The sequence below is a fragment of the Drosophila sechellia genome, chromosome 2L (genome assembly GCF_004382195.2).
Source record: "Drosophila sechellia strain sech25 chromosome 2L, ASM438219v1, whole genome shotgun sequence".
In the NCBI taxonomy this organism is placed as follows: domain Eukaryota; kingdom Metazoa; phylum Arthropoda; class Insecta; order Diptera; family Drosophilidae; genus Drosophila; species Drosophila sechellia.
Genome location: NC_045949.1, coordinates 11,877,899 through 11,890,888, shown reverse-complemented (window position 1 = coordinate 11,890,888; position 12,990 = coordinate 11,877,899). Strand labels below are relative to the sequence as shown.

The window sequence follows — 12,990 nt, the reverse complement described above, 5'->3', positions numbered from 1 at the left end:
CTCGCAAAGACACCTGTAGTGTGAAAGCTTTCGTTTTGTGCCAGTGTTGTCATGCCAAAGTTAACAATTAGCTTACATCAATTTATTTTCTTGAATGTACATTTGGTTTCATAAATTGCGTAATTTTGTTAAAATAATGTTTGCGTATCTAAGCAGCAACGGCATTAAAACTGTCAATTTTATTACTGGTTAATATTTATTACATTTTTTTAATTAAGTTTTTTACATTAAGGAGTAATTTAAGGCAGGAAAGCATACAGGTTGTTTATTTCCCTAATGTATAGATTTAAAAATACTTACTTAATTCATTCCTGCAGTTAAAATTCCCATTCAAGGTCCTTCATGTCATTGTGTATATTTAGAAACTGAATGGGGTCAAGCTTACCCCAAATGAGTTATAAATAAGTTATAACAACGTTGAACGCACTGAAAGTCTGTGTCCAGGGAACTCATTTCCCCGAAAAACCATTACGTTTTTATCCTCAATTACTGATGCAACAGAAACAACCTGTTGACATTTTGTCTGCTTGTGTTTACCGTTTTTTCTGACCCAGCATTTTCCATGCACATCCACAGCATTAAACGCTTCGGTATAAAATTTGCTACCGTCTAAATGAACTCTTAAAAGTGCTCTGACATTTCACATTGCCGTGCAGGGGTCACGTGGCTCGTGTCGAACTTTTCACTGAAAAAAAAAATCTACTGCAGTTCCAGCTCAATTCATTTAAAATGTCAAAATTCAATAAATTCGAAAATATATAATCTTAATATATATATTCAAAATATATACACAATCTATATACATTGAGAAATAGGCTTTCTTTTAACTTATCACCTCCCTTATTTTTTTTACGATGAACTTTTGTAGCTGCTTATTTTCTCCGTTGAAGAAGCGACCATTTTAACTTGAAGTCCGAACTCTTTTAACCTGACCCTCATGACCGACCCGGCAACAGTTGACGTAATTTGCAGGTAATATGTGCGTTGCCTGTTGCTTCTGTTTCCAGCCACTTTACTGACCAGGACAGCCACATTTCATCCGCTTTCTCCGCATGCCCCTGTGGCTCTTTATTTATTTCTCCTTGATGGAAGGGGGATTCGTGTGCAAACGAGCCAATCGAGCCATATATTGATTTACGTGTGCAGGATGTGTTCTAGTAGTCAGTGAAACCGGGCACACTGAAAAATCGCATAAAGTTTTTAATTAGTTTCATTGATATACATAATACGTATACTCTTTAAGTTAATTGGAACATTGAAGAGAACCATACCTAGTTTTTTGAACACTGCTTACATTCTGTTAGTATTCTATCATTTTTTAAATAGAAAAACTTTTTTATAAAAATTAAAAGATTTTTAAATATATTTATATTATTGTTCATATGTGCTATTTTCTTTATAGTCATATATTTTGCTTATATATTTTAGGCAATTTTATTTTTTTTAACCACGAAATAGTTTTCAGTGCACTGATAAAGTGTGTAATGTGACAAACGCAGCGTGTGTAACGAAAAGAGACAGAAAGTGTGACAAAAAATCAATTGAATCGCATACTCCTCGCACATAATGTGCAATTAATTGAGTTTCCCTTGACACTCAATGGTGTTCGATTGCCACTCTTTTCCGTGAAAAATAGATTGAACCGCACCCAAATGTAATTTACAATCTAACCTCATTCCGGTTGAAACATTTTGCATAGGAAAATGGGAGAAGAAACATATTTCTGCACACATTTCCGCTGCACTAAACGTGATTGAAAGCGGAAATTGCTTCATGTCCTTCTTTTTCTGCCGCCGAGCATCCTTCCTCGTTCCCCTTTTTCACTTTTCCACGAATCCCGCGACTTCCGTTCGCTGGCCGCAAACTGTGGACTGGGCGCAGAATAGAGGCCCTGACTGATGACTGGCAAATCGGATTTCAATTGACATTTGATAGAAATTGCATTAGAAACCCTGTGTAGCCGTCCTCTACTCCTGCCCTTCGCAACCTTCATGGAGTTTTGGCTGATGTGATTACCACGCGGGGCTCGACAGCAGCCATCGTTCGCCTCCTGCGGATTTTCCGCATCTCGTTTTGGTTACTCTTGGAAAATGTCCTTGGCTGAGTGATTTATGAGCCAGCAATTGACTGATAAACGCCAAAAACGTGCTGCAAATTGTCCATTTAATTATATTGGAAAAAAGATTTACGCTTGGTAAACATCAATAATGATTTTATTGAGCGCTTGTTAAAATGAGTGTTAAAGATAATTGCTTAAAATAATGTTTTCGTTTTCATACAATAATAACATTTATAATTTAAGAAATAATTAATTAACTTTTAAGCTTTTTTATCGCAAGTGTGTTTCGTGGTCGACTTTTTCAAGTCCTTTTTTCTTATTCGCATGAAATGTCTTAAAAAATTCAATTTAATTGAGTTCGAAGGGAACTTTTATGACATTAGCCCCTCGTTGCGCAAAATTGCAGTCATGTCAAACTGCAGCAGGACAATTAAATAGGATGTGGCTGCACTTACAGTCTGAAAATGGACGCTCTTAATTATTAAAAAAAACTACTGTAAAAACTCTGAAAACTCACCGAGAAAATGAATGTGTAGTCCAGAGCAAACAGTCCCACGCCGTTGAATTGAAAGAAACCCTCCCAGTGAAGAAACTGCAGTGTGAAAGACTTCATTTTGTTGTAGAATAGATCGTTGCTCAACATAAATGCCGGTTTCTTTTGCATAATCTCATGGACAATCATCGCCGATTGTTTGGAGTGATTGTTGGCATTGCAGCATAGTCGGAGCACTATGTAGGCCACCACCATGGTGGTGAAGCTCCAAATCACGTACAAATAGGTCATATAGTCCAGCAGGCGACTCTTGCCGCCCACAATGAAGTTGACCTTGGTCTCAAGAAAAATGCCAAAGATGCTCACCACAAAGCAGGCCGCCATATAGGGCACACACTGTGGTCCAAACTCGCCGTTTGTAATCACGCTGAGCGCCAGGATTTTGTCATGCAGCTTGAAGAGATCTGGCAAATTGGCCTCGGATGTGTTTCTAAATTAAAATAAAATAATTAAAATTTTTTGAAAATATTTTCCCTTTAATAATATCTTGACAAATAAATGCATATTAAAAAGCCACAAATTAATCAAGCCTTTTTTGTGAGCAGAAACCATGGAAAACCGAAAAGTTTGCATATTTATTTTCTTCGCAAAGTAATTAACCGTAGTAAATAAATAAGTTATAAAAATATAGATAATAAACATTTGGAGGTTGAGTTTGGCTTGGTAATGAAATTTTAAATTGCTCACTTCTATAATCACTTATAGCTCTTTAGTGGTTTACACAAAACTTAATTCATTATTTTTTGTTGACACAATTCAGATTGGCCTGCTGACAAATAAAAGCCAAAATGCATAAATCAAAATGCATATATTAAGGTAGCTAAACAACAAACATGACCATTAATCAAACCATTTTTTGTTGGCCAAAACCATGGCCGCCAATTCGCTTCTCCCCTTACCCGGTATTTTCCGCGATGGTGGCATTGTCATAATCAAAGTCATCCTCGTCCTCGTCGTTGCTGGTGTCCAATTCGTCCTCGTCGTTCTTTTGTTGCCCCTCCTGCCGCTTCGTTTCGCCGGCCAACTTGTGCTCATTGCCAAATCCTGTCGTCGTCCTGCCGTCCATGGCCGTAATCGGTGTAACGGTCTTCCGCTCCTTTTTGCCCTCGCTCTCGATATCGAACACGGTGAGGGGGGCGTGGCGATGGCGCGCCTCCTGGTTAATCTTCTCCAGCAGCATGTTAATCTGCTCGAAGCGCTGCGAGATGACCGACACGTGATAGATGAACTCGCCCTGAATAATGCTGCCGGCCAAGTACGGGAAACTGGACACCATGAACGGAATGAAGGCGAGATTGCCGAAGGTCCTAAACCGAGAGAAGTTGGGCTTTAAAATTAAACTATCGATGATTAGGATATTGCAAAAATTGCACGAGCTTGGTTATATTTGAGTAATAATAAGCTTGGCAACTATTAGTTGTTTCACCTAGTAAATTTAAACTGGTTACTCACAAGTACAAAGATCTGACGTCATAGTAAAGGGCAAAGGTGAAAACGCAGAATAGGAAAAGCCAGGTGAAATGGTAGGCCACACTGTGTTTCACCGCAGTAACCTTCACCTTGTCCATTTCCGCCACCCGCTGGCATTTCTGGATAACTGCATCGATGTCATTAAGTCTCGCATCAAACTGCAGAAAAAACTCCTTTCGGCGATAAAGACTCAGCAGGGTGATGGTCAGATACAGAAAAGCGCCCAAATGCATGAAGAGATGGCTGCTCAGCTTGCAAACACTATTGCAGGAGTCCAGGAAACGGAGGCCAATAATGTGGGTATGATTTATGAGAAGGTAGCAAGCCACATAGAAGATGGGCACGATGCACATCATGGCGTAGTCGAGTATGAAGTTAGTTTCCGATTGCTGGCGATTCAGTGGAATGAGGCCTATAACCTGGTTTTTCAAGGTTTATGTGATTAGAATGCATTATTCTTTTTTTTTATTAAGTTTTACCATTGAAAACCAATTCATAATTTGAATCATATTGCTGGAATTTAATCGCTACTCCGTTTGGTAACTTTTCCATATAACTTTTCTCTGGGAACTGACACTAGTTGGTCGATTGGTTTTCCAAAAGGGTTTCCATTTTCCCTATGTACTCACTCGATTGTTGGCATAATGAAAACGCTTATACGCAGCGGCGGGGGAAAATAATGCGCATATGGTTAAGATAAATATCTTCGGAGGGGAGCCTAAAATGCTTTTAGCTTATTAAATGTGAACTGTGCACCCTGAGAAATGAGTGAGCGATAAATAACAGGCTGGGAGGTTAATATATAAGAACTAACTTACGTAGTGTGCTTAATAAACATACGAGTTCAAGAAATTTCTTTTTGGGCAGAACTAAAAATTAGTTATATACCTTTTTTAACTTAAAATATAAGAGGTAAAGATTAAGCACAACATTTTTTCAAGTGCTTTAGCCTGTGATCCGCTAATGTATTGATTATTAATATTACTGGTTCACACTGAAAATTATTGGTTTCAATAGTAGGATATTAAATGAAGTAGACTGAATTTAGAAAACTAAATCATACGAAATAACTTTGGAAAATGGGGTTTTAAATAGTACAGAAAGAATTAAAAAAATATTTTAAAAATATAGGTGTTGCTCACCTTAATAGTTTACAAATTAAATTACTTCCAAGGCCTTGCGTTTCATTTATTTATCTAATACTGAAATGTCATGTGCAAATTCCCAGGATACTCAAACACCCATGCTAATATCGCCTTTATGTCGAGCCCTTGAAATCTAATAATTTCCACATATTTTCCCCTTATTTTACTTGCTAATTAAACAATTATAAGTTAGTGCCGCCTAGCAGTAAATTAACAACTATGTAAGACAACACCGGCAATAAGATTTCCCCTTCGTGTTGCCAACTAGCTAAGACGTTTCTCGCCTAAGAAAACCAATTAAAAGCAAAGCCCTTCCTAGCAGCAATAACTGGCGACAGGGGACGCAGAAAGGTAGTGGAAAGCGGGCCAAAACCATGAGATGATAAAATGCAAATTTCCCCAGAGTTTGGGCTTACAGCGCGGGTTGGAAATGGTGGGAAAGGGACTTACAACAGTTACAACTAAAACAAGACGGCACTGGGTGAGTGTAAGGCGATTTTCCCGCCTGCTGGATGCCTTTTGGCCCACTTAGTAAATAATTGAGTTTGCATCGGAGGCACGCACCAACCAACATTCATGCACACGCACTCACACACACATATTTAACCAAGGGGATCCTGCGACGGCAGGAAAGGACTTTCGTGAAAAGCGACGGACAAACATCCTGTGCATATTACTTATGCTCATGCACGCCCAATAGACCGCAAAACCATCGGTTCTACATCACCTAGAGATGGCCAATTATGGGCACGCAACGGAAGCTACTTGTAATTAATAAATTATTTTGGTCTATAATTAACCAAAATACCTTTGAAACATATTCCTTCAAAGTATAGCTTATGATTATATGCATAAATTACTTTTACTTAAATAGAGTAAGTGAAACTAAACTGTTTCGTTTAAGAATATCACGTATACGACTAGTTAGCCTGAACACAAAATAACTACGTTATACTATCAAAATAAATTGAAGAATTGTTTATGTCTATTTATTCATTTATTATATACTTTAAATATTTTATAAGTTTTTATTGATAAACAAAATTTTTTTTTTTAATTACTCATTCGACTCGAAGTCTATTAAAGATTTAGTATGTTATAATGTATTTAGTATATTACAGTCGAAAGATAAAATCGTTTTTACTTGTTATCTCAATCTTACACATTTATATATTATATTATAATTCTTTATGAACCCATCTCTATCTTTTACCCACTTGCTAAACCAATGAAATGAAGCTGGTTAATATTTGCCTATGGAGCATGTTGTCCCCGAATGTCGTTCTTAGCTCCAAGTCGTGGTGCAAGGCTTTTCCGGAAAAGTCTTTTAAAACGCCGCCGAGTTGAAGCATGCAAATTTGATGCGCACATTAGATTAGTTTATTGTAGTGCTCGGTAGTTATTGCCTTTGGTGTCCTTAATAAAACCGCCCAGCATTGCAGGCGAACCTCTCGACAAGTTGTTCCCACTGCGCTTTATAGCCGGCAATCCATTGAGATTCCTTGGGGCTTCTCGGATTTAACCGATTTGGGTTGCTTTATTTTATTTTGTACGCGCTCCCCTTGGCGGTATCAATAAAATTGCGGTCATAAACTGCGACCGTAATGGTCTTCAAAGTCTGCCACGCCCCCTTTAGCCCCTGCCCCTTTTGGGGCGGGTGATGCCTGCCAGCAAGTCACTCAATCATGTGGCACACTTAGTTGCCTCGCTCACAATTTTCCCCCGACTTATTTTGGCTTCCAGTTTATTTTTGTATTTTGCCGCACTGTAATGAGCTTGTTTGCCCAAGATTTTGGTCGAAAGATTTGCCTAAACGTTTTCTGCTTCCGTAAGTTAGCTGTGAGGGATTCTTGGCATTTGGGATTTGGGTGCTGCTAAAGTGGAACATCTTGGTCCTGTTCGAGGCAAAACGGGCCAATTGGGATGGACTCGAAATTATGCTGGGTCCTTGGGGATTATCTGGCCTGTTAAAGTGTTTGACTTACTTGCAACATAAGAGTTTCATCATTTGCTAAAGCATAACTGCTGATTAAAATATTAGTAATCAAAATGTTTAAAGTGTTTCATCATCATATTATTCTTGAGACGAGTCTTGATTTAAACTTCGAAGCCCACTTTTTCGTTAAAGGATTGTCTAGCCACTTGATCCGCGCCCTGTGCCTTTGGGTGAGTTCCATGTAAGCCGGGGGCGAACAAATAAAGCCGCACAGACATATCAGACACATCAGCCGGGATATGTGCCTGGTCTGGCTTAGCTTTCCTTTGGCCTTGCCGCTTTTGTCAGTTTGCCGTTTTTAGGGTACGTAGCCGTTGACTGTTAATGACTTCTGGCATTACAACCAGCAAAGGAAGTTTACGACAAGCACTGAGAAAAATGCGTTCAACATCAGTTGCTCTTGAAGTATACTTATCTTGTTTATACACAACGAAACTTAGTAAAATGAAAAATGTTCGAGTTAGTATATCATGCAGTTAAATTTATATATTAAGTTAAATTTTGTAGCAAAAATGAACTAAGAACTTCTATTCGTGTGTTTATGACTGTGTGTTGTGCCAAGTGTGTGTTTTCTCGTTTATGTGTTTGCTTTATCTTAGTCCAACGTAGCGTCAAACTTAACTAGCCAAACAATTATTTCCAACGCTCTTGTGTTTCCCCCTCTCTTTCTCTCTCCCTCTTGCGGCATTTCTATTTCGCAATGCTTCCATCTCTTTCGCATCCGCCGAGAAGCCAAAAGTGCTCCTTATTGCTTGTTACATAAATATTTCATTAAAAGCCATTCATAACCAAGCATTCGGTGTTGACAGTCGCCTCCCACCATCAACGCCCACGCCCACCACGTGTCCAGCCTAGAAAGAGACGACTGCTTGCCAAGCGAAAGGGACAGAGACTGGGAGAGTTTGAAATGCTCTTGCTCTTGCACTTTCACTTGCAGTTGAATTTGCGAACGATTTGGTAAAGGGGGATTGAAAAACTAGATTTGTTGATTTTAATTTTATACAAGGTAAAAGTTACAAAATTTAAAAATTACAATTACAATTACAAATTTCGTGGATTTAATTTTTCATTATTTTTTAAAACATTTTGGATAATATTACATGTTTATTACAATTATATTATAGCCTTGCAATTGTCATCATTTTTTTTTTTTTTTTTTCAGTATTTGAACGATGATGTTTTTATTATTTGATCAACGCACTGTTACCCATGCGGCAACTTAATTTGATCTGCTTAAATTATTTTATTTTACAATATGTCTTGGTTACTTAAGACTAACAGATTTTTAATCCTAAAAATGATAGGGAGAATTATAATAGTTGATATAACATAATAATTACTATTTATTTGATTATTCTAATGAATTTTTAAAACTAAGACTTTCTAGGTCAAAACCAGGTTAGGGAGGTCATGAGGGTGGTGTCGCTTGAGTCTTCTTTTGACTCTAGTCCGAGGGTCAGCATTGACCACAGCTGCAGTTCCTAGCTTCCTTGCTAGGCTGTTGGGGTGTACATTAAGCCTTTCCATATATTTTTGGGCGATGTTCTGGAGCTTGTCTCCTATTTTGGGCACCTTGAGGTCGCGTTCGATGTCTCTTGTTCTCAAATACCAAGGAGCCCCCGAAATTCTTCTTAAGGTCTTCGCCTGTAAGATCCGGATCTTATTAAGGTGACTCTTCGCAGCAATGCCGTATACCTGCAGGCCGTAGAACAGGCAGGGGGCCAATATGGACTTGTATATATTGACCTTGCAGCCAAGCGACAGTTTGTTGCGTGGTGCAATGAGCCAAGACATCCGAGCAACCTTGGTCCTGAACGCTTGCTGAATATTTGTGATGTGCCTGCTGAATGTGAGCTTCCTATCGAGGGTAATACCAAGGTATTTATAAGCCTGATGGTGTCTGATCAGTCTCCCATTCAGACTGACACCCGGACAGCTACCTGTTCGGTTGGAGAACGTCACATTGGCACACTTCTCTGCGTTGATGCGCACATTCCAGTTCTCAGCCCATTGCTGGAATGCATCCAGGTATTCCTGTAGACCAGAAGTGGCAGCCAGGATACTTTTACTTTTCGTGAGCACAGCAGTATCGTCAGCGTAGGTGGCTATGAGCACATCTTCTTCGTCTACCTCTGTGACTGGTGTGTGAGTAGGCATGTCCGAAGCAAAAACTGAGTATAGGGTTGGGCCAAGAACGCTTCCTTGAGGAACTCCAGCTGCAATTGGCTTGATTGACGATTTGTACCCATCAACAGAGACGTGGAATGTGCGTTCTTCCAGGAAACTTTTAACAACCAAATATAGCTGCGGCGGGAACAGCCTCTTCGCTTTGTACAGGAGCCCAGGGTGCCAGACTCTGTCAAATGCCTGTTGAATATCAAGAAAGGCACCTACTGCATACTCCTTGTTTTCCATAGCTTCCAGAGCAAAGTTCACTACTCTATGTAGTTGTTCAGGAGTACCGTGCTGCAACCGGAAGCCAAACTGAAATTTGGGAATCGCTTTGGTAACATCCTTGCAAGTGAGCAGCCTGTTTAGGATCAGCCTCTCCATAATTTTACCCAGAGATGGGAGTAAGCTGATGGGCCTGTACGAGTCAACGTCTGTCGGTGTTTTTCCAGTCTTATGGATCATAATTATGCTCGCCGATTTCCAAGCTTTCGGAAAGTAGCCAACATCAAGAACGCTGTTGAATATTAAGGCAAGGAACTGCAATGCTTGATCTGGGAGAAGTCTAATGGTTCTATTATCAAGAAGATCTTCTCCAGGAACTTTCTTAAGTGGCAGCTTGACTATTAAATTCTTCACTTCTTCCAGTGTGACAGCACTCGGAGGCAGGCTCATTTGAAAGGGCGATTCCAAATATTCTTCAACCTGACGACAGAGACTTTCCGGTGCATAGTTATAGGGTGTAAAACGTTGCTCAAGGTTGTTAGCGAACACTTCAGTTTTTTCCAAGCTAGTGCGACACCAGCCACCAGACGGATTTTTGATTGCTGATTTTGGGGTGGGCTGAGCTTTGAACCGTTTCGTGATACGCCACAGTGAGTAATTTGTGCTCGCGTCAGTACCCAAGTTATCCAAGAAGGTATCTATTTGGGCCTGCTTTCTTCGAGCAAGGGCCTTATGCAGGCAGTTGGCCAGTCTACTGTGGATCTGTTGCATGCGGGGATCACCTGTTCTAGCATATTCTTTTCGAACTCTTCGTTTTAGCCTGAGCAGTGCCAATATTCTGGGAGGAAGTTGAAGTGGTCTGGAGGCCTCTACTTCATGCCGATTTCTCGGTGCAGCAAGCTGAGCAGCCTCACTTAGTTTGCTCATGAAAAGGCTTGTGGCATTATCAATGTCCACCGCCTCCAGAATTTGCATATTTACCTCACTCAGCTGTTCAAGATGAGTTTTGAATATGTTTATGTCAGCATTATGGGCAAGTAGTCGTACGCGTTGTGGTTTCTTTAACGGCGTAGCGTGCAATTCAGCCAGAATAGGAAGATGGTCCGACGAGAGTTCCTGGAGAGTTTGTACATTTAGCCTGCCCATACCGTACCCACAGGTTATAAAAAAATCAAGGGCTGATGGTGTTAACAAAGGGTTGTAAGAGTAGAAAGTGGGTTCGCCCGTAGCCAGAACTTGGTATTGCCCATGTGCAATGACTTCTTGCAACATTTTACCTCTAGGACAGGATCTTGGGTTCCCCCACCATGCATGTTTGGCATTGTAATCACCAACAGCAATAAATTTGTTGCCTAACGCAGCAAACATGGATTTGAAGTCATCTACTATCCATCTTTCTGCTGGAGGTAGATATACAGCAGCTACAGTGACGGTCCCAACCGATGTTTGCAGGTGCACGCTCGCTATCTGCCTGTCATTAGTAGAGATAGGTGTCAGAGGGCTGTGACAAAGTCTAGATTTTATGATGACTGCAGAGCCACCTCTACTGTTACCACTGGGGTGGTGGGCGTGATACATAAGATACCCTGGGAGATAGATGCGCTGACCAACTCGCATGTGTGTTTCCGTGGTAAGCATTACGTCTATATCGTGCTCGCTGAGGAATATCCGAAGCTCCTCAGAGCCCCTTGTTAATCCGCGAGCGTTCCACAATCCGATTTTTAAGGTTGGTTGGGTCATTTAGGAATACGTGTAATTACAACCTGAACCAGTTCTCTGAAAGCTTTATTAGCGTCTACAGTTTCTTGTATAAGCTTAAATAGTTCGTCTATTCTCGTATTGATGGCCCGAATGGAGTTGTCTAACGCCATAAATTTATTGTTAAGGCTATTGTCCGACGTTGGTATAACTTCAGCCTGCACAGTAGCACGAGCCCTAGATTGAGTCGTGTTGCGTCGAGCAATATCAGCATAAGAGATGTTGGTTCTTAATGCCTCAGCTGGTATGTAACCGCTTGAAGAACGTTGTGGAGGTTTGAGTGTGGCAATATTATTAGTCATCGGTAGCCTGGACCTTGGTTTTAGCTCTTGGCTTTCTCTGCTCTGACAGGGCAGCTTTTGTCTGTCGAGACATGATCACCACCACAATTTATACACAGACATACGTCACTTATGCACAAAGCGGACCCGGTCATATGGGGACCACTACATTTACCACAAATAGGATCCTGGGCGCAATAGTTCTTAGAGTGTCCAAAAATTTGGCATCTTTGACATTGTAGCAGTTCTTTTCTACGTGTAGCGCGCTCAACAGTGACTCTGTATCTGCCAAGTCGAGTTATCTTAAGAGACTCTTTAACATTCGGGTTCGGGTTAGTTCTTTTACAGCGGTGCGGAAAGCGTCAGAGTTGGCTGTATAGATTCTGGATACACCAAATCTAGAGGTGCGGATATAGTAGTTTGAGGAGCCAATATTCAGATTAAGAGCCCGTTCCAAGGTGACCGGATCACTTACACTTGGTACGCATATGGCTGGGGGTTTGCTATATTTAGCGGATTGTCCATCACCATCTCGGGCAGCAGAGTCTTCAATGTCAGAATCAGCATCCGACACGTCTTGCTCCATATTCTCCGCTTCAGCAGACAAAAGCGCGAAGCGATTGTTATTTAATGCTGCTGCAGTGGAGGTAGAGGCCTCCTCATTGAGTGGCATAGTGGCCTGCCTTTTAGTTTTACGGCTTGGAGAAGGGGTGAGGATAGATAATGGGGGCTGAGACACGCCTTTTCGTTTCCTGTTGACAGTACGATCATGTGCTTGAAAGGGGCATTTCGCTTTAGATGGCTTATTGGGCAGTGATGACAGAGGTGTCGGCAGTCCATTGTCATAAGGCGTAGTTGGGCAAATGCTAGTGGTCACGGTTGTGCAATCGGTGTATGTAGGAGTACAGATCATGTTGGCCTGTACGTTAGAAATAGTGCAGGTAACACTTGCATTGGTGTTGCTGCTGATTGTCACCATTAAGCAGGAGACCGTAGATTGAGTTGGCATACCTTCCAGGTTAGGGGAGACATCTGCACAGCTGGCGCGGAGTTGGGAGCGTAATTCTCCTGGCTCAACACCTGCTACTTTCCTCATTTCCTCAAATTTATCGCACCCATTGCTAGGTCGCGATTGAGCAAATGAATTCTCCATTATATCAATTGTCTTTATACTTATGCCGTATAATGCAATTGATATTTACTAAACACGATAAGATTTACCGGTTTACTTGTAAGGTAAATTGTAACAACCTCCCGCTTGCGCAGCGCGCAGGTCGAGGGGCAAAAAACAACACAGCTTAGAACTTGCCTTGTGCAGCTGCCACGTGGTGAGG

At 40.8% G+C, this 12,990-nt stretch overlaps 1 protein-coding gene across 1 annotated transcript; it reads right to left on the bottom strand.

Annotated features, from left to right (window-relative positions):
• Window positions 1–2,341: 2,341 nt before the first annotated feature.
• Window positions 2,342–4,652, bottom strand: LOC6617722 (gustatory and pheromone receptor 33a). Its single transcript, XM_002041998.2, has 5 exons — window positions 4,562–4,652; window positions 4,065–4,501; window positions 3,512–3,919; window positions 2,577–3,042; window positions 2,342–2,517 (listed from the first exon to the last, which is right to left on the bottom strand). Exons 1-5 carry the CDS (start codon window positions 4,589–4,591, stop codon window positions 2,431–2,433), a joined length of 1,428 nt encoding a protein of 475 aa, XP_002042034.1. The 5' UTR covers window positions 4,592–4,652; the 3' UTR covers window positions 2,342–2,430.
• Between the last annotated feature and the right edge of the window lie 8,338 nt (window positions 4,653–12,990).